This window comes from Megalobrama amblycephala, linkage group LG12, assembly GCF_018812025.1.
Source record: "Megalobrama amblycephala isolate DHTTF-2021 linkage group LG12, ASM1881202v1, whole genome shotgun sequence".
NCBI lineage: Eukaryota > Metazoa > Chordata > Actinopteri > Cypriniformes > Xenocyprididae > Megalobrama > Megalobrama amblycephala.
Window position 1 is genome coordinate 6,427,114 of NC_063055.1, and position 22,416 is coordinate 6,449,529.

The 22,416-nt window shown below is 34.9% G+C and overlaps 1 protein-coding gene across 1 annotated transcript; it reads left to right on the plus strand.

Annotated features, from left to right (window-relative positions):
- Window positions 1–4,984: 4,984 nt before the first annotated feature.
- Window positions 4,985–22,408, plus strand: LOC125279568 (UDP-galactose translocator-like). Its single transcript, XM_048209405.1, has 5 exons — window positions 4,985–5,263; window positions 8,357–8,539; window positions 10,552–10,703; window positions 13,867–14,561; window positions 21,373–22,408. The coding sequence occupies exons 1-5, from the start codon at window positions 5,182–5,184 to the stop codon at window positions 21,404–21,406; spliced, it is 1,146 nt and encodes a 381-aa protein (XP_048065362.1). The 5' UTR covers window positions 4,985–5,181; the 3' UTR covers window positions 21,407–22,408.
- Window positions 22,409–22,416: the final 8 nt, after the last annotated feature.

Sequence of the window (22,416 nt, forward strand, 5' to 3'; positions counted from 1 at the left end):
CCCTTTGAGAGGCGTTTGGAGACCATTGAGGTCCACTATAAGGAGAATAATCCTGGAATGTTTTCATCAAAAACCTTAATTTCTTTTCGACTGACGAAAGAAAGACATGAACATTTTGGATGACATGGGGGTGAGTAAATGATCAGGACAAGTTTATTTAAAAGTGGACTAATCCTTTAAGCTCTGTAATCATTATAGATTGATGGGATCGCTCGAGTTTGTGCTTCATTTTTGAAGATGATGATGGCAGAGGAAGGCAGTGAGAGTCCAAACAGAAGCACTGAAGATAAAACATCATCCCGCAGACAGAATGAAGGTAAAAAAAACCCCAAAACAAACATATTTTCATCAGTATATCTCTGGATTTTATGTGTTGTTTTTACATAGTACTAAGATAGTTTAAAGAATACCATGGTTCTTTTTGCATTCGACCAATAAAAGTACTAAAAAGTACCATGGAAAGGAGGATTATCTTCATGAAAAACGAAAGTTATGAGCGCGACCGTTTTTTCCCCTTTTGTGACGAGTGAAATTAACTGCTTTTTTTCGAATGAGGAAAAAAATGTAGGGCGGGACTTGATTTTGTCTATCGGGAATTGATTGGATCGTTGGAGCGTTGTAGTTTGCTATTGGTCGATCGCATGTGAGTGACAGGTTGTCCCGCCCTCACGCTGAAAAAACAGAGAAGACACATCAGAGAAGAGAAGAGGGAGGGGAAGATATTTTGATTTAAAATTACGAGCGCAAACGAATTAAAAAATTAATAAAAGTCACGGATAAATCATGTATAATAAATAAAGCAATATTCTATCTAAAAAATAAAATAAAGTTTGATTTAATGGTGACTATATTACCATATTAGGCCAATTCTGATATGTACAAGATGGAGTCTTACAGTGTGGGACTGTCATCAGTTTAGGAGAAAAGAAGATTCAAAAAGAATAGATTTGATAAATAAAGAAACCAGATTAACAGTTTTTTAAACTCATTTTCTTCATGTTTAATCATATTTTTGAGAAGATTTCTCAGGAAAGTGTTTGCTTTTCTTACATTCTAGTATTATTTCTTAGTGAATGGCATTGATAAATGAACTTGTTTGCCAGGAAATAGTTTCTACATGCAGCAGTGTGAATTAATCGTCTGTCAGCATAATGCTTTAAGCAAACATTCATCTGTTTAGGTGTGTCTTTAACTGATGATAATGATTAGCTACATTCAGAAAAGTGAACGACATTCATGTATGCTGGTGTTTGTCAGTGTTCAGATCCTCACAGTACATTATTTCCAGTCTTTACAGATGCATTTGTGCCTGTAGAAACAGGTATATCATAACTAAATATCCGTGACTTTTGTCTCATGCAGTTAAGATAATGAAGTTCATCAGTCTGGTGATTCTGGTGATCCAGAATGCATCGCTCATTTTCAGCATCTGCTACGTTTGGACACTGACTGGGGATCATTTTTTGGCCACATCTGCTGTTGTCTGTTTATCATCATGATGCAGAAGACAGGCGAAACATGTTCCTATATTGCTTGGGTTGGCAGAATGATTTTATGGTAAATACATGTGTACTTGGACAATGTAATGTGACTGTTGTCATATGATGTTTTTATGACGATGACATTTAGATTTGAAATATCAATTTTGAAAGAAACATCTGTCCTCTTGACCATTATACATTTTCTCAAGATAATAAGAGACTAAATAATGGTAAATGAATAAGTACATATGCATGTACTGGCTTTTTGTTTGTTATGCAAAATAAAAAAAACATGATACAAATTTGACTTTGCCTTTATTTTTAATGTATTAAGTCACTTTAACAAATAGTACAATCAAAATAAGCTGGTAATAAATCTGATCAATGTCAAATTTTATTACTTATGAGGAGAAATGTGTATTTAACATTATATTTGTGCAGCCTCAAATGATGTCAGTTAAAACTTAAGTTTAAAAATAATCTAACCTATGAATATTTCTTCACTATAAACCATATGTATGACTTTTCAATAAGTTTTATTAACATTAACTAACAATATTACATAATAAAATGCTTAACTTTAGACTCAGTTGTGATGTCTCGTGATCATAAGACTATGCAGAATTTACTGTATGCTTCTGCCATCTAGAGGCCCCTGTAGAGCAACACATCATCCTTCTGAGAGACAGTTTCAATGGATTTTTTTGTCATATTTAAAGGCACAATATAAATAAAATATCCAAAAACCAATTGAACAATGTTATATATTTTGTTGACTTGTGTACTTACATTATCCCAAATGTTTCCAAGAATGTTTAAATCCAGAGAAATAAGCAATTTTAACCAGGACTTGGACCATGCAGTTTAATTTTGTAGAAACCATGGAAACACCAAAGATGCTTAAATATATTATGTTTTATTAGACAGGTGAGCAACTGTTTGGATACATTCATCGACAGAAAACTAATCATTGTTATATTGCTCAACACAGTAAGTCTTATTATTTAAATCTTGTTTTCTTGTTTTACTGTGAGTGCCATGTTTTAACATGCCTAATATCGATCTAGCTTGCTGCAGTGTGCAAAGAGTGTCTCATAGCAGCCACCGAGCAAACGCAGAGTAGCGCTATAACAACTTTCAACACACAAATGTATCTAATATGATAAAACAGCACTGCGTTACACTATATATGCTTGACCGGAAAAAGCGGAAGCAGCGACTGTGGCATAATAAATACTTTATTATTATAAATAATAATACTTTTTTTTTTTTTTTTTTTTTTTTGCGCAAATAGCACAGTAATCAGAGGTGTAAAGAGTACCTTAAAACCGTACTTGAGTAAAAGTACAGATACCTTACTTTGAAAATGACTCAATTACAAGTTATTACAATTCCAACATGACTTGAGTAAAAGTCTTAAAGTATCTGATTTTAACAGTACTTAATTATTTTACTCATGCTGAATGTAGGCTCAGAGATGCACTAGAGAGACATGCCAGTGAAAATAAGAAACAATTGATTTGTAAGATGAGAAATCATGTTTATTTTCTAAAATCAAAATTAAACTGAACTCAATATTGCAATAAATCAAGGTCGACACAACAGCTTCTTAAACATCTACAAACTCTCAAGTCTCAGTTGAGCTCAAGATCACAAAAGAATAAAAAATTGAATTTACCTTGGCATAGTTGAATAACAAGAGTTCAGTACATGGAAAAGACATACATTGAGTTTCAAACGCCATTGTTTCCTCCTTCATATATAAATCTCATTTGTTTAAAAGACCTCAGAAGAACAGGCGAATCTCAACATAACACCGACTGTTACGTAACAGTCGGGGTGTACGCCCCCAATATTTGCATATGCCAGCCCATGATCAATGCATTACACAAGGGCAGCCAGTATTAATGTCTGGATGTGCACAGCTGAATCATCAGACTAGGTAAGCAAGCAAGAACAATAGCGAAAAATGGCAGATGGAGCAATAATAACTGACATGATCCATGATATCATGATATTTTTAGTGATATTTGTAAATTGTCTTTCTAAATGTTTTGTTAGCATGTTGCTAATGTACTGTTAAATGTGGTTAAAGTTACCATCGTTTCTTACTGTATTCACAGAGACAAGAGCCGTCGCTCTTTTCATTTTTAAACACTTGCAGTCTGTATAATGCATAAACACAACTTCATTCTTTATAAATCTCTCCAACAGTGTGTAATGTTAGCTTTAGCCACGCAGCATAGCCTCAAACTCATTCAGAATCAATGTAAACAATATAACAGTATACAATACTCACATAATCCGACGCATGCATGACGAACACTTTGTAAAGATCCATTTTGAGGGTTATATTAGCTGTGTAAACTTTGTTACGGCACTGTTTAAGGCAAGCGAGAGCTCTGTGGGCGGAGAGCACGGGATTTAAAGGGGCCACAGCATAAATCGCCGCGTTTATAATGATGCCCCAAAATAGGCAGTTAAAAAAATTTATAAAAAAAAATCTATGGGGTATTTTGAGCTGAAACTTCACAGACACATTCAGGGGACACCTTAGACTTATATTACATCTTTTAAAAACATAATCTAGGGCACCGTTAAAGGGGCCGCAGCCTGAATCGGTGCATAGTTAATGATGCCCCAAAATAGGCAGTTAAAAAAATTTATTAAAAAAATTCTATGGGGCATTTTGAGCTGAAACTTCACAGACACGTTCAGGGGACACCTTAGACTTATATTACACTGCACTGGACGTGCTGGTTTCAACCTCGTCAGCGGCTGCAGTCGTGACCTCATCTAATAAATCAAACACCTGTGATTCAGAAACTACCTGCTAATGCACTCACATTCACGTAAAGTAGCCTTTTTTGACAAGTTTGGGGGAGTAAAGGCAAAACGCACAATATATAGTACCTTCAATGCCCTTAGATGGCGACATCGCTTCTTTATAGCAGAAAAAAACTGCTGCAGAAAAAGTTAGGTGTCATGCAAAATGTAATCTGTAATTGCATTACTCATCCCAAATGTAGTGAAGTAAAAAGTACATTTACTTGTTCAAAAATGCAGTCACGTTGAGCGTAAAAGTTGCGAATATCTTTGATACTCAGTACGACTACAAAGTAGCCAAAAAGATACTTAAGTATAGTAACTAATTACATCAAATACTTAACACCTCTGACAATAATAGTATATTATTATAAAAAAAGAAATTGTTTTCCAAAACAAAGCAGAAAAAAGGTACTTCCATTACCATCTGATATATCTCATGGTAGTACCATGTTTTGTTTTGTTTACAAAACAAAGGATTGATATATCCTTTCAAAATGCTACGGAGGAACCATACTAATACCAAAGTTCATATTCAAAATGCAACGCTTATACCATAGTAATGTTGTGGTACATTTGTTTAAATTCGAGCCTGCATGCGGCGCTAATACATTTCCGTAGTTCAGAACGCGATGAAGCGAAGAAGACCGCGAGCGCGTGTGATTGGTCGATCCTCTCGCGGACGACAACAGGAAGTGATTGTGTGTTTGGGGACGTCAACACTTTTCCTCGAGCACCTCTGCTCTGATCATTCCGACCTCGTTCACCGCATCTGCGAGCTGTTTAATGGAGCAGCGGTGGGGAGATTATCATTAAGCTCTGTACAGATCGAGAGGATCGTGTGAGTTTGTGGGCAGAATTAGGTTCATGTTTGATGATGATAATGGCAGCAGCTGGCAATGAAAGTCCAAACAAAAGCACTGAAGATAAAACATCAGCCCGCAGACAGAATGAAGGTAAAAAAACATAATCTAATCTTCAGTATGTCTCAGATTCAAACACCTGTCTGTCTATGTTTTGACTGTCTGATCAAATGCAGTGAATTATGAAAATATAACATGGTGACCATAGCTACCACCAATGAAAGCGTACGTTACTATAGTATTACCATGTTTTTTTGGACTTACGCCATGGTAGTGTTTGAAGTACAATGTAAATAAGATGCTATCTGAATATGGTATTATTATATTGTCGTTTGATACCATGACTTACCAAAAAAGTATCAGTATGTTGGAGCAAGTACATGAGTATGACAGTCATTCAGGTATTTAGCAAAGTATAAAATGAAAATGCAAAGATTGTCATGTAAGGCAAGGCAAGGCAATTTTATTTGTATAGCACATTTCATACACAGTGGTAATTCAAAATGCTTTACATAAAGAAGAACCAAATGCATAACACATAAGAAATGGAAATAACAGTAAAAACAGAGAATTTCACTATCTGGATGGAAGTTTTAGGAAGTTTCAGGGAGTTTTTTGTTGTCCGTCAGAGCGGATCTAAATGGATCTTCCTCACGCAGAGGGATAACTGTTTATATTTGTCAGGTAGCTGTGCGTTTAAACCGTACCCTTCCAGACAAATCTTCCTGGACTAACTCTGTCAGAGCTCCATCACTTGGGTAAAGTTGGTTTTATATTCGCACATTCGGACATCCGTATTCAATAGCCTTGTTAATCACACTACATTGGACATTCAGTGGACATTCACAAGTAAATATGCCATTAAAACAATACTTGCCTATTTTGATCGACTGTGAAAAATGTTGTAAGTTGACAATCGTTGGTTGTCAATATCATGTTGCTGCTTAAAATTCGCAAACATTAATTTATTGCACATTTATTTGAAAGTCTGAATTTATCAGAAGTGCGAATATAAAACCAACTTTACCCAAGTAGCTCCATCCAGGGATAACAAATGCTTACTTCCTAATTCTCCCAGCTCTTTCCACCAGACAGCAAGATATAAAATGCATTAAAAGTCAGAAAATAAAAAGATGATACATAAAAGATATAAAATGCATTAAAAATTAAATAATAAAAAAATAGTATGTATAAAATAAAGTACAAACAGTTCGGACATAGCACAGTGCTCAATCGGTAAATGCATAGATAAAAAGATGTGTTTTGAGTCTTGATTTGAATGTGGCTTGAATGTAAAGTTGATCTCATATTAATTTACTATGGTATCTGTAATAATTCTGGATTTTGTTGGAAACTAAAAATGTCATGGCACTACTATGATTTGCTTATATGTGTACAATAGTATTTTTGAATTACTATGTATGGTATATGACTATGGCAGTCAATCAGTACCGTAGTGTGTATTATTATTATTATTCTGTTATACACTACTTTTTTTGAGGATATTGGTTACTATGGTACATTTTTGTTCATGGTAGAGACCAAATAATGAAAATTAAGAGCAAAATACAACACGTCTTGCCCCTTTTTTCCCCATTTATCTTCTGTCTTTTAACCCTCTGATGTATGAATTATAAAATAACAAAGGAAAACTATCTATTTTTTTTTTTTACTTAGGGCTGTCAAACAATTGATCGCGATTAATCGCATACAAAATAAAAGTTTGAGTTTGCATAATATGTGTGAGTACTGTGTGTAATTATGTATATATAAATACAAACACATTCATGTAAATACTTGAGAAATATTTACATATTTAAAGTATATATTTATTTATATTTTTATATAATTTATATTATAAATAAATACAAATATTTTGTACATAAATAACATTTTTCTCTTAAATATACACATTAATTTGTGTGTATTTATATATACATATTAATTACACACAGTACTCACACATATATTATGCAAACTCAAACTTTTATTTTGTATGCGATTAATCGTTTGACAGCCATAATCCCAATTGACTTTGAGAGTGTTGCACATTTGTCCACTGCAATAAAAAATATAGTTTCATGAACAAACATTAACAAATTAAAGCTAGTTAATGCATTTGGTATCATGAACTAACAGTGAATTTTTTTTACAGCATTTATTATTCTAGGTTCATTTATTCATAATTCATCATAATTCTGTGTTAATTTCTACATTTGTATTGTATTCATGAACAAATATGAATTAACAATACTATATTTTTAAATCAACAATCTAGATGAATAAAACTGGTAATTGTTAGTTCAAACCTAATGCATTAACTAATGTTAAATTGAACCTGCTTGTACAGTGGTGCCTGATTTTTTTGCACTAATTTCTCTGCTTTTGAATCTGTGTATGTGTAAAAATGCTAAAGAAAATTGATGCCATTTATTAAAAGGCATAATCGTGGCAGTGGTTTGCTCTTGTAAACACTTGGAATTTCCTCAGTCAGTGTATAAACTGTGCTGCACAAAGAAACATTTTGTCCTGTCCAACCAATGTCGACTTGTAGACATAGGACCTTTTCATATGTCCTCATGTGTCTTACGAGTTTTGACGGCGTGGCAGAAGGCGTGTGATATATCTGTCTGGATTTATGACATTCTTTACAGAGGAAAAGACCTCAACATGCGGAAAACTGGCTAAACAGGATCACAGTTCCTGTTCGTCATGTCTATAGAAACCTGAGCCTTTTTGTTATACAAGCTATTCACTGTGATAAAGAGTTTATTTTTTGTAATTCTGGGAAGATTTTGCCTTTATTTCTGTCTTTAATCTTGTCTTCTCACATTTTAATGTAATTTTAGTTAGATAATTGGGTAGTTTTGGCCATTTTGGTACCCGGTCATAAGTTTTCCAGTGAACTGCATTGATATGTTTCTGTACACAGTGGTGTGAATGAATGAAGTGTCTGTTAGCAGGGTGTTGGCACCGGATTGAGCAAACATTCACCCGGTGTAGACGTGTATAGGTGTCGTAACTGAAAATACAAGCAAAACATTGACTAGCTGCATTCAGATATGTGCAATGCTGACGTCAGCGTTCAGATCCTTTAATTCAGCCTCCACCTATTCCAGTTTCACGCTTAAGTGAAAAACCTCCTGTATGTTGACTAAGATATTTTTGTGCTTGTGTCTCTTGCAGTCAACAAGAAGTTGAAGTATATCAGTTTGGCAATTCTGGTGATCCAGAATGCATCGCTCATCCTCAGCATCCGCTACGTGCGGACGCTGCCGGGAGAACATTTCTTCACCACATCAGCCGTGGTGATGGCAGAAGTTCTTAAAGTCTTCACCTGTCTGGTCATCATCCTGATACAGAAGAGAGGTACGTTCGCTGGAGTCACACTGTGGCCTGTTGTGATGCAGTCTGTATAATTTTAAAGGGTTAGTTCACCTGAAAATTTCTCTCCCAAAAATAATCATCATCTACTCACCCTCATGTCGTTCCAAACCCGTAAGACTTTAATTCATCTTTAAAACCCAAATGAAGATATTTTATTGAAATCTGAGAGGTTTCTATCCCTACACCAGTCTACATAGCTACTACTTTGACACTTCAAAAAGTTCATAATGAGATTGTAAAACTAATCCATATGATTTGAGTGGTTTAGTCCAAATTTTCTGAAATGACTCGGTCGCTTTATATGATGAACAGATTGAATTTAGGCTTTTATTCACATATAAACATTCATCAATCTGATATGGTAAACGGAAGCTCAATCATGCTTGCTTGATGTGTGAGAACCAATGAGGTTCATTCTCGTGTGAACCTCTCAAGAACCAATGAGGTTTTGTTGTGCATCATCAAGTATATATGCTTGAGCATCTGTTTGTTCGCTGATAAATGTTTATATGTGAATAAAAACCGAAATTAAATTTGTTCATCATATAAAGTGATCTAGTCTTTTCAGAAAATTCAGAAAACCGCTCCATTCATATGGATAGTTTTAGGAACTTTTTGAAGCTAGAAAAGTGGTAGTTGCCTAGACTGTCAATGGAGGGAGAGAAATCTCTCAGATTTCATTAAAAATATCTTCATTTGTGTTCTAAAGATGAACAAAAGTCAAGTAAATGATGACAATATTTAAATTTTTGGGTGAACTTATTTTTAAGTTCAAAGATAGTTTTAATAAGATTTATCTTACCTCACAATACTTTACTTTTGAGCAATATATATGTTTATTATGAATTAAAATAAATGCCACTTTGATATTTTAATATTCTCTTCTAATGCAATTACACTCATATCATACATGTTAAGTGTGGCTTAAGTGTCCAAATATTTTTTTGTATAGTTTGGGGTCAGTCTGATTTTTTTCATATACTTTTATTCAGCAAGGATGCATTAAATTGATCAAAAGAGTCCGTAAAGACATTTAATGTTACAAAAGACTTGGATTTCAAATAAATGCTGTTCTTTTGAAATTTCTATTCATCAAATAATCAAAAATAAATAAATAAATAAACATTTATTATTGTCAATGTTGAAACAAAAACAAACAAAAAAACATTTTAAAGCTTACTATTTTTGTGGAAACATTATAATGTTTCCACACAAATATTAAGCTTTAAAATGTTTTTTTTTTGTTTTTGTTTCAACATTGACAATAATAAATGTTTCTTGAGCAGCATATCAGCATATTAGAATGGTTTCTGAAGGATCATGTGACACTGAAGACTGGAGTAATGATGCTGAAAATTCAGCTTTGATCACAGAAATAAATTACATTTTATAATATATTGAAATTAAAATAATTTTATTTTAAATTAAAATATCACAAAATTACTATTTTACAGCCTTGGTGAGCATAAGAGACTTTCAAAAACATTAAATTTTTTTGAATGGTAGTGTATGTAATAACAAAACTACTAACAAAAAACACTACTACTACTATTATTATTAGGGGTTCAAGCATGAAGTGCTGAAACCCTATTGTAATTGAAAGGATTTTTATTATTATTATTCTTCTCCGCTAAAACTGATCGTGCAGCCCAAACCGTAAATGGTAGAGACATGTAACTTGGCCAAATGATGGTCCTCAATTTGGGGAGAACCTCAGAAGTTATGACCCAAATTGGCCAATAGGTAGCGGTACAGTGATCAAATGTGTGAAATGGCTCATAACTCCTAGACTGTTTGGCCCAGACTCAAGTGTCTTATATCATTGGAAAGCTGAGTCCATGATGAAAAAAAATTTATATCTTCGATTTTATTTCCGGTATGCAATTTTTTTCGCCATTTTGAATTTTGTCAAAAACCTACTTTTGCAATCTAGTTATTATTATTGCAACAGTGTGTCTAAAACACTGTGTCTTTTCTAATTTTTTGTAATGCAGGTAATGTGAAGACCTTCGTATCGTTGTTGTATGACTCTATAGTCGTACAGTATTCAGACACACTGAAGTTAGCAGTTCCGTCACTCATCTACACTTTACAGAACAACCTGCAGTATGTGGCCATTTCCAATTTACCAGCAGCCACTTTCCAGGTAAGACTGCTCCACAATTTATTCATGCCCCTCCTCTCTCCTGATTTTCACTTCATATATGTGTCATATTGTAAAGTTTTATAACCTTTTAAGTTTGCTTATTATGTTAGTCATGGTTTGTTACACCAGAAACTGTTGTAATTTATTATTGCAGAATCATTTTGTTTCCTCTTTTTGATCAGACAGCCTATTAAGTTATCTATTATTATATTATTATAGTATTTAATAACATTTTCAGTTTTCATTTTATTTGAAGTTTTAGTAACTCTGTATATATATAATCACATTTTGAACATTATGAAATAAATGTTTTTCTCCAAAACACGTTGGCCACAATTATTGGTATTCAAAATGTTTTGCAACCTCCTTTTGCCAAGATAACAGCTCTGAGTCTTCTTCTATAATGCCTGATGAGTTTGGAGAACACCTGACAAGAGATCAGAGACCACTCCTTCATGCAGAATCTCTCCAGATCCTTCAGATTTCCAGCTTCATGTTGGTGCTTCTTCTCTTCAGTTCACTCATTTTCTTTAGGGTTCAGGTCAGGGGACTGGGACGGCAGAAGGTTTTTGTGCTTTTTTTTTTTTTGTGCTTTTTTTTTGTGCTCAGTGACACATTTTTGTGTTGGTTTTGATGTTTGTTTTGGATCATTGTCCTGATGGATGATCCAACTACGGCCCATTATTGGATTTATAGCAGAAGCGGTCAGGTTTTGATTTTTCTTATCTGTTAGTATTTGATAAAATCTATGATACCATGTATCTGAACAAGATCTCCAGGACCTCCAGCAGAAAAATAGGCCCACAACATTAAAGATCCAGCAGTATATTTAACTGTGGGCATGGGGTACTTTTTATCCATGTGTGCACCAAGCCCATCTGGTGAGTTTGCTGCCAAAAAGCTCTTTTTTTTTTGTTTCATCTGACCATAGAAGCCGGTCCCGTTTGAAGATCCAGTCATGTCTGACAACTGAATATGCTGGAGATTGTTTCTGGATGAGAGCAAAGGATTTTTCTTGAAACCCTCCTGAACAACTTGTGGGGATGTAGGTGCTGTTTGATCATTTTTTTAGGCTTTCTGAGACTCAAGACTCAACTAATCTCTGCAATTCTCCAGCTGTGATCCTTGGAGAGTCTTTGTCCACTCAAACTTTCCTCCTCATCGTGCATTAGGATGATGTAGACACACGTCCTCTTCCAGGCAGATTTATAACATGTTTAGTTAACATGTTTAGATTGGAACTTCTTAATTATTGCCCTGATAGTGGAAATGGGGATTTTCAATGCTTTAGCTATTTTCTTATAGCCACTTTCTATTTTGTGAAGCTCAACAATCTTTTGCTGCACATCAGAACTATATTGTTTGGTTTTACTCATTGTGATGAATGATTACAGGAATTTGGTCTTTGTGTTTCCTCGTGTTTATACTCCTGTGGAACAGGAAGTCATGGCTGGACAGTTTCATGCTCCTAGTCACCCTGATGTGCTAAAAAATGTAAATATGAATGGGAATAAACTTCAGAGATATTTTACTCATAAACAATTCTAGGGGTGCCAATAATTGTGGCCAACGTGTTTTGGAGAAAAACATTTATTTCATAATGTGACCCCCCCACTTTCAATTCTTTTCCTTCAATGAAAGGTTGGATTTTTGCTAATTTTATGTATTAAAGATTTATTTTTAGAGTCATCTTTGATCATATTTATCAAGGGTGGCAACAATTTTGTCCATGACTGTGTATATATATATATATATATATATATATATATATATATATATATATATATATATATATATATATATATATATATATATATATATATATATATATATATATATATATAAGGGCTGTTGATTTAACATGTCAATTTAATTAATTAGGAAAAATAACACGTTAAAATTATTAACACATTTAACACACTCGTCCCATCCCAGACCAGGTCATCTTACATTTCATGCAGTTGAGTTGATTGATGATGAACATGAAGCAGGGCAACAACAGTGTGTTGAAGTCTATAGAATTCAATTCATTTCAATTCACATTTATTTGTATAGCGCTTTTCACGATACATATCATTTCAAAGCATCTTTACAGAGAATGCATGTCAACATTACCATTTAAAGAATGCAGTTGGCAAATAATGTAATAATTTAGGCAATTAATTTACAATCACTGTTAGTAGTTTAACTGAAGGTAGAAGCAATGAGCTCCTGGAAAAATGAATTACATTAACAATAATTAGGTTATATAGAAATTTGGCAATGTGCATGTTGATCCAGATGATTACGTCTTCTGAAGTCCTCGCAGTTAGAATGGCCCTAAAAGATAACAGCAAAAATGCACCTGTATGAGTTTTTGTCTCATATTTATATCATATGATATAGTTTAGCAATATCATATGAGTAATGAGCAGAATATCACACGAGTGCTGTTTTTGTCCTGAATAGCACTTGTGCAAATGTGATATTGATTTTATACAACAGTTCAATAAATAAGAAAGTAATATTGTGTTATATTTTAGACACAATATTGTCTGCTTTTGCTTAATTTTGCCAATGTAAATATTACCCATAAAGCCAGAACAGAACTTTTGTGCAAATCCGAGCAACACATAGCAGTGTTTTGTTACTGAATGAACCGTGTTTTGAGCATATCAATCGGGTGAACCAATGATTCAATGGTCCATTCATATAGAGAGCCATTTACTTATGAATCAGCCATTTGAACGAATCAAATGAATGAATGAATGAATGAATGAATGACTTACTCATTTAGACATTTACCACCACCTACTGGCAGTTTCTTTAGAGTATAATTTCATAATAAAAAAAAAATATTTCCATATTAACAAATCCATTAAAGGTATCTTCATTTACTCACCCTCATGACTTTTGAAGCCTTTGTTGAATCAAATAAAAAAAAATTTTTTCTAAAGCTACTTTTTGCAATGTCTATGTAATGCTTTTCTCATTTAACACAATAATGACTTTTAATGATCTTTTGCGGGTAATTTCTCAGCCAAGTAAATTATATGCAACCGATGTACACAAAATGTAAACATATTTCTCACCAAAAAACATGTTATGTTTAGTAAAAACAAGGCTTAGTAGATTTGAATCTTATAGAAGATTGCAATTATATGCAATTAATTTTTTTTTGTAGGTCACATATCAGCTGAAGATCTTGACCACAGCATTGTTTTCAGTGCTCATGCTACGGAAGAGTCTGTCTAAAATCCAGTGGATCTCACTAGTGCTGTTGTTCGCCGGTGTGGCAATCGTCCAGGTCGAGCAGGAGGGTGGAAAACAGAAGGAGGCTTTGACCGGCACCAACCAGAACTACGTCAAGGGCCTGGTGTCCGTTATAGTCTCTTGCTTGTCCTCCGGGTTTGCCGGCGTTTACTTCGAGAAGATCTTGAAGGGCAGCTCTGCCTCGGTGTGGATGAGAAACATCCAGCTCGGGATCTTCGGGACTATTTTGGGTCTCCTCGGCATGTGGTGGAACGACGGCGCCGCTATTGCTGAAAAAGGCTTCCTGTTCGGATACACTCCCCTGGTGTGGGGCGTCATTTTCAACCAGGCGTTCGGCGGCCTTCTGGTGGCCGTTGTAGTAAAATACGCAGACAATATTCTCAAAGGCTTCGCCACCTCTTTTTCTATCATCGTGTCCACAATCACGTCCGTCTACCTCTTCGGCTTCCACGTGGACCTGATCTTCACGCTGGGCGCAGGATTGGTCATAGGAGCCGTCTATATGTACAGTCTCCCCAAACCAAACACCAGCACTTCCAGCACCAGCACACCTTCATCCAGCCACAGCAATGGAAGAGACTCGGAGTTGGATGCTTTCCTCCCAAAGTCAGTGCTGGTGAAATGAAACGAGCCACCTAAAGGCATCTTATCTGTGTCCCCTTCCATTAATCGCTCTTTACCTCTCTCGGTGGAAGTCCTAACTCTCTCCTCTTTCTCATTTCTCACTGCTGCTGTGGGTTTGGGTGCTTCTGTGAACGCTAAACCATACGGTTCAGTCGTTCATGAACGTGGCCGTTGGCCTTTATTTAATTCATTTGGAAAGCACAAACCAGAGAGACGTAGACATAGGTTTCCCTGTTCTAAGTTTTCTTTTTTTAATACCAAAAAACAAACAGTGGCATTTTTCACCTTCGTAATCTGGGATATCTGTTGAAACTCTTTCCAACGTCTTCACCTCCCTTCCCTGTTTGCCTTAAACAGCATTTTCCTGTTAGACAGCTCGATCTTGGGGGAAGAAGATGTGAACGTAATTGCTAGGCTACTGCTGCCGAGCAGAGGAACATCAGGCTGGTTTGACTTGAAAACTGGGTGAACCTCACAAAACCTCTAACTTCCGCTTTTAACTGAAGAGTAAAAATGATTCTTAAATGATTGCATTATGAAGTTTAAGCACATTTAACTCACAAATGTGTATTACTGCAATGCAAAAAAATCTCAAAATCAACATGAATTAAATGTAAATAATATCTATTTTTTGCACTTTATGGTAATATAAATTTAGGAAAGGAATGTGCTTATTTGTTAGGAAAACAATGCAAAAAGTCATCTTAAATGGATAGTTCACCCAAAAATGAAAATGATCCCATGATTTACTCACCCTCAAGCCATCCTAGGTGTATATGACTATCTTCCTTCAGATGAACACAGTCAGAGTTATATTAAAATATATCCTGGCTCTTCCAAGCTTTTTAATGGAATATAATGGCGCATGATTTTGAAGCCCAAAAAAGCACATCCATCCATCATAAAAGAAATCCATACAGCTCCAGGGGGTTAATAAAGGCCTTCTGAAGCGAAGCGATGGGTTTTTGTAGGAAAAATATCCATTATAAACTTCCGGCAAACACATGTACGCAAGTCGACTTGCGGCAGAAGCGCAACCTCTGACGCTTATGGATATTTTTCTTACAAAAACCCATCGCTTCACTTCAGAAGGCCTTTCTTAACCCCCTGGAGCTGTGTGGATTTCTTTTATGATGGACGAATGCACTTTTTCAAAATTGTGACAACGCTTGGAAGAGCCTGGATATTTTTAAATATATCTCCAATTGTGTTCATCTGAAAGAAGAAAGTAATTTACATCTAGGATGGCTTGAGGGTGAGTAAATCACGAGATAATTTCCATTTTTGGTTGAACTATCCCTTTAATGGTCCACATAATGCTAGGATTCATTTTCACATTTTTTTGAAAAATATTAAGTTTCACATTTCTTTAATTGTGATTTTTGGTGTGAAATTTTACCCAGGTATCATCTTGACCGGTTTTGTGAGATTCACCCAAAGCTACAAGTTCTTTGCCAAAATCATTGGCTTGTGTAAATAGAGAAAAAGAAAATTAGTGGTTGAGAAAAGCTGTGTGAATATCTGCCATGTTTAAAGCATGACAATACCTCATGGCAACACCTATAAGGTTTGTACAGTGGCAAAGACCTTGATTCACTCATATCTGTAGCAGTAATGTGGCACTTTGTCGCCTGCATGTTGAGTTTGAGTGATTTGGGCTGAAATGGTAGAGGAATCGGATAAAGGGATGCTTTCTAAATCAGCTTGCAGGGAATTATAATATAAGTTACATTAATCTCAAACATTTTTCTCTGCAAGTTCTCCTTACCCATAATGCAATGTGTTAAGCGATGCCACCCTTACAGGGCATGTCTGAAAATGAGCACTAATTGACATTGAGCTCCATTAATGCTATTAAAACGTGTGTTAATGTGCTTGAAATCGAAATATTTGACGGACAATCACTTAACACATTGTTTCCATGTTGATTCTTGCTTTACCACCGGCTCGTCTTTGACATTTTCAGCTCGCAGCTCTTTTCTGTGCCTAACCTGCTCATTTTCTAACCAAATGGCATCTTTGTGAAGGCTGTTGTTTTCTTTGTGTGTGCAAATGCGTGTGTCTGTGTGTGAGGGGGACTAGTTTTGCTTAACCAACAACTGGTTAATGCTGTGCCTTTCTCAATCAACTTGTGAATGAATGATAACTATATATGTTAATATAGTTCTTACACTGTACATAATATCAAAATACTATATCTTCTTTTTATGATGCAAAAAAAAGTGAAGATTTGTGGATTTATCTTATGTTATGTATTGTACAAACAATTTTGTGCACATATTTGATACAAATATGCCAAAACTGTTCTCAGTAAATCCCCACACACCTCAAGAGAACGTCCTGATATAAAATGAATGTTTTATTTCCTTTTTTTTGCAGTAGTAAATATGCTCATTAGGGCACATATTGAAATTTGGTGACCAACAGGTGATGGATCATAGTAGGTCTATATTGTTGTGGTTTGGTAAAAAGGCTTTTGTTGCCCTTAAAGGGTTTAATATGCATGTCAGAATTCATATTAACTGGGTTAAGTGCTGTAAAGTAGATTTTAATTTTTCACTGTTTTGGATGAAGAAATGTGGCCCGTAGTGATTTGGTGGTTTATATAAGCACTGATTGATTTTTTTTTTTTTTTTTTTTCAAGTCAACATGAAATCAGAATTGACTCAATTTACTTTATTACATGCTGCTGTTCTTAATGTGCAAAAATGATCTGTGCACATTATTTCTAAGAAAGAAATGTTTGTTTTATTTAAATATAAAATGTTCCCCATTTTTGCCACAAGTTAATGCAGAAATTGAATGGATACTTAATGTTATTGTAATAAATATTAACACTAACAGCAAATGGCAATCGACATAAAAAATCTGCTTTCCCGATGAAACTAATACCTTTTGGGATGGTAAAAAGGGTTGCAAATAACGTTTCATGTTGACTTTAATTCACAAATTGTAATGTTACCAGTTCCCTTCAGCTATAAAGTTGATAGTAGATCTTAAACCCCATCATGGGATTGTTTTTAGAGACTTTTTCAGAAACTAATGAGCCGAGAGTGGCCTCAGGCAGCTAAAGTGATTGTGTGTGTTTGTGTGGTAAAATATGTTATCTAGATATATGAGTGTGTCTGTGTGTGTTTGGGTATGAGAGAATTTACAAGCCATTTTCTGACACAAAACACTTAATGCGTAATGCTGTCCATCATGTAAATCTTTTATATTTGTTTATGAGAGATTATTATGATGGTGTTTGACATGTCAGAACATGGCCTTGAATAATATATATCATCATTAATATTAATTAGGGTCACAAAAGATAAAAGCATTTACAGTTAATCACAAAGAAACAAGTACAATGTCAACTGAAAAACTGTTTACTTTTGTATGTTTGGCTCATTGGTGAATAGATCTGATTTTAAGAACTTGAGCTGAAAGCGATCGCATGTATAGAAATATGAAACATTGCACATGTCCAGTTGAGATTTATGTTCTGTTTTGTGTTCTGTGACAACTGTTAACACCTCATCATTGCAGAAAGACTGCACAGATTTCATCATCCCAGCTGATAAATCAAGGACGGCCTCGGTTAAGGCACTATGATCAATATTGTAAATAGTGTGTGAAGAGTTGAAGTACAGCCCCTGGTGGCTAATTTCTTATAGTGGCCTCTTTCTTGAGGCTGACAATAAACATCAAATAGAGAATAGAGTTTCTGTTTCTTATATGAGCCTCAATTTTTTTTAATCTTTCTTGTGTGTGCATGTGTTAATCCCAGCGTAGACTTAAGTGAATACTTGAAAACATGTCTAAATAATGTCTATTTCACCCCAAACTTAAAGCAAAAATATGCTTTTTTTGCAAGAAAAATGTGAAGAATATTTTTTAGGATTTTGTTTATTTTTAGTTCAAGATGCAGTAGGTGATCTGGGAAATGCTAACGTTAGCCTGCTAGCATTGAAAGCCACGCCTCCTCCAAAACACATGGAGCGTCCAGGCGGCTCGCACGCACACACAGCTGCTCTTGACAAAGCATCACAAGAGACAGCGTTAAATTACCTCATGTCTCAAAACAGCACATAACATTACAATAATAATGAATGTAAACAACTTGGAGAGCTTGTACCAAAGACTATAGAATAACACAAGACGTGTCACTCGTATTGTTTTGAATGGGAGAAAGTGTAACGCGCAATATGGCGGAATAAGTCCCGCCTTCTAAATAAGAGCCAATCGCCGACTGGTAAAGTCATCGCGTCACTTCAGCGGCCGTTAGATTCACCGGTTTCTATAGAAACAGTCAGACGCGCGCCTCCTAGGAGACGCGCATTTAGATCTGCGCATGCGCATTAGCTTGATCCAGCCTGAAAAATACAGTTTTTTTTGTCATGATTCGAGCGTTTAGAAACTAAATTTATGAGCCGGTTGTTCTTAGATTTCATTGGTGATTTCAAATATGAATTTTAATCGTAAGGTTGGCGAACAGTTTTGGAGAATTTGATGTTTCCCCATTCAAAGAGATTGCATGATGCCCAGGATGCCCGAGAGGCGTTTCAAAGATGGCCGCCGAATGAAATGACTTGTCTTAAAGGGACTTTGTACCTGATTGCTGCAGATTCATTCCGACGTTGATACTGTTGACATGGAAACGCATAATTCCGAGTCTGACTGAAAAGCTCCGGTTAGAACGTCACGGGTTGCCATCTCTTTATTAAGGTAACTAGTTATGTCGTGAATGCAGCATAAGCTCGTTGTGTTGATTCAGTAACTTAACTGTAAAAGGTGACTGTATCTGCACATCACAAAAACGCGCTGATGACGTCTGTGTGAACGGTACGTAGAAACGTATGTTGACAGGCAGGTAGGACATCGTATTATTTAATTCGGACCGAATATAACAATTGGATGAACATTTTATGGTGGTTCACCTTCCATACATTTAAACCATTTAATATAGTTATCAGGATATGAGAAGACTTTCAACCAATATAAAAAAAAAGTTTCTGTAGAGAATCACCTATTGCGCTTTCTTGAGGCAATAATTTAATGACAATATTCCCATTGCTGTGATTAAAGGGTTAGTTCACCCAAAAATGAAAATAATGTCATTTATTACTCAACCTCATGTCGTTCTACACCTGTAAGACCTTCTTTATTTTCGGAACACAAATTAAGATATTTTTGATGAAATCTAATGGCTCAGTGAGGCCTCTATTGAGAGCAAAGCCATTCATACTCTCAAGATCAATAAAGGTACTAAAAAAATATTTAAATGTGAGTTCAGTGGTTCAACCTTAATATTATAAAATGAAAAGAATACTTTTTGTGCGCCAAAAAAAACTAAATAACGACTTTTCAACAATATCTTGTGATGGGCTGATTTCAAAACAGTGCTTCATGAAGCTTCTGAGCTTTATGAATCTTTTGTTTCGAATCAGTGATTCGGATCTCCTATCAAACGGCTAAACTGCTAAAATCACATGACTTTGGCGCTCTGATTCACTGATTCAATTCGTAAAGCTCAAGCAGTGTTTTGAAATCAGCCCATCATGAGATATTGTTGAAAATCTTTATTTTGTTTTTTTGGCGCACAAAAAGTATTCTCGTCGCTTTATAATATTAAGATAGAACCACTGAACTCACATGAACTGATTTAAATATGTTTTTAGTACCTTTATTAATCTTGAGAGTTTGAATGGCTTTGCTCTCAATAGAGGCCCCAATGAGCCATTGAATTTCATCAACAATATCTTAATTTGTGTTCGAAAGATGAACGAAGATCTTACGGGTGTAGAATGACATGCGGGTGAGGATAAGATTTTTGAGTGAACTAACCCTTCAAGGTAATATATCTGTATTTTTCACTTCTGAGATTGATTTTTTTTTTGTAATTCCCATGTGTTCTTTAGTGACTCATTTCTGTAGTTTAATAATCTTTACGCTGCAACGATTTTGTAATATTTCTTTAAATCAACATAAATTAAATGCAGTAAAACAAGTACTACCCTGATGCATAAATATCAATAGTTAATAAATGAGAATTAGTTGATCATTGACTTATCAATCATGATTTGCTTATTGAGCATTTCATACATCAAACTACTGTTTCCCTTCTACACCTGTAAAAACACTTTAAATATATACACAGGCTTTTTAGGGCACATACTGACATCAAAAATGTAACCAGAACAAGGTATCAGAGGTGATTTTGCTTAATGCCTGCGTGAGCATGACTAACCACTAACTGATCTCTTGCATAATAACGTTAACACCCCTTATATATAACTGCATGGCCAAAAGTATGAGGAAACTTGAACAAAACATCCATATGCACTTACTGAACTTTTAATTTCATAAACATTGCAGTTGATCAGGGAGTCTAAAACCCTAAGCTTTCATCTTTATGGACTTTGTATAAGGGGTGTTGTCATGCTGGAACATTATATTAAAAATTGCTTATTGATTCTTTGTTCTTGTTAGTAATGGCGTTGTTGAAATAGTCAAATATGTTCATTACAAAGGTGTGTCCATGTACTTTCAGTCAAGTGTGTAATGAGAATATATATTTGATTACCTTTAAAATATGAGCACAACTCAGATATACATTTCACAAAGAAGCAATGTGAGATCATGTTTACTTCTGTATGGCTGTTCAAGAATGCATTGACTAGTGTCTAGTAGATGTGTGTGTGTGTGTCCACATATAGTTTAGAAACATGTAAATACCAAATTATATATTCTTGCTCTCTGTTTCTCTTTGTTAACTGTGTCCTTTCTCTCTCTTTTCTGTTACCATTAGTCCCAATGCCCCAGGAAAGAAGAAAGGAAATTGAAAAAAACATGATAGATGAGAAGAGATGATGAAAACACATTGTACAGGTCCTACACTCCTGCCCTATTTCCAAAGGAAAAGATGAGGGTTATATTTCAAGTGCCTTTTTATGCTTACAATATTAACTCCGTTACGACTGATGGTACTTCTAAAATAAACTGTGCTGACTGACTTTATGAAATATCATATTTATGCTGATACCTCACTAATTTTATGCATTGATTTTGTGATCGACTGAAGTTGTAATACTAATGAAAACTGGGAATTCTTTGAGTTTTGTATGCTGGAACATTTTTCAGCGGCTTTATCAAACTTGGAATTCAGAAACTGCTGCCTTACTATGAAATATTTTCTAGCTTTTAGTTTTACTTTTTTTTTTTTTTTACTAATAAGTGTTTTGCCATATTGTGTGTTCATTGGTGCTTTGTGTAATATTGCCTTGTGCTTTTTGTCTTTGTGCCTTCAACATTTCAGCTGTGCTATGTGCAACAGAGTATCATATGCTTTAAAAAATCAAGCAAACGTTTCTCTCTCCAAAGTGCACTTTCAGAGCTAAACTTGATTTCATGTTATATATTATGTTATATATATATATAGGGTTGCAAAATTCCGGGAATTTTCAAAGCTGGAAACTTTCCATGGGAATTAATGGAAATATATGGGAATTAACGGGAATATATGGTAAATAATGGGAATAAACAGGGAATTTGCAAAATTGCAGGTTAGCCTATAACAGGGTACTTAAATGTAGCTGAAAAATATCTTGCAGCATAATTTTGGTTAAAACAACCAGATTTAATGCAGTTTCAGTTGATTTTTTACCCTGCACATTCCTCAATCGCATTCACACAACACACTACTTACTGCAGGGCTATCGAGGCCACACCCCCTGCATGCACTGTGCATTCCCCCAGTCCATAACATGCACATTTGATCAAAAATACAGAAAAAACAGTAGTATTGTGAAATATAACTACAATTTAAAATAATGGTTTTCTATTTTAATATACA

What these genes read in the sequence shown, in the direction of transcription:
- LOC125279568 (XM_048209405.1), top strand. Translation starts at nt 5,182, where the DNA reads ATGATGATAATGGCAGCAGCTGGCAATGAAAGTCCAAACAAAAGCACT. An exon ending in AGCCCGCAGACAGAATGAAG is followed by an intron (nt 5,264 to 8,356) that starts GTAAAAAAACAT and finishes TGTCTCTTGCAG; the next exon opens with TCAACAAGAAGTTGAAGTAT. An exon ending in CATCCTGATACAGAAGAGAG is followed by an intron (nt 8,540 to 10,551) that starts GTACGTTCGCTG and finishes TTTGTAATGCAG; the next exon opens with GTAATGTGAAGACCTTCGTA.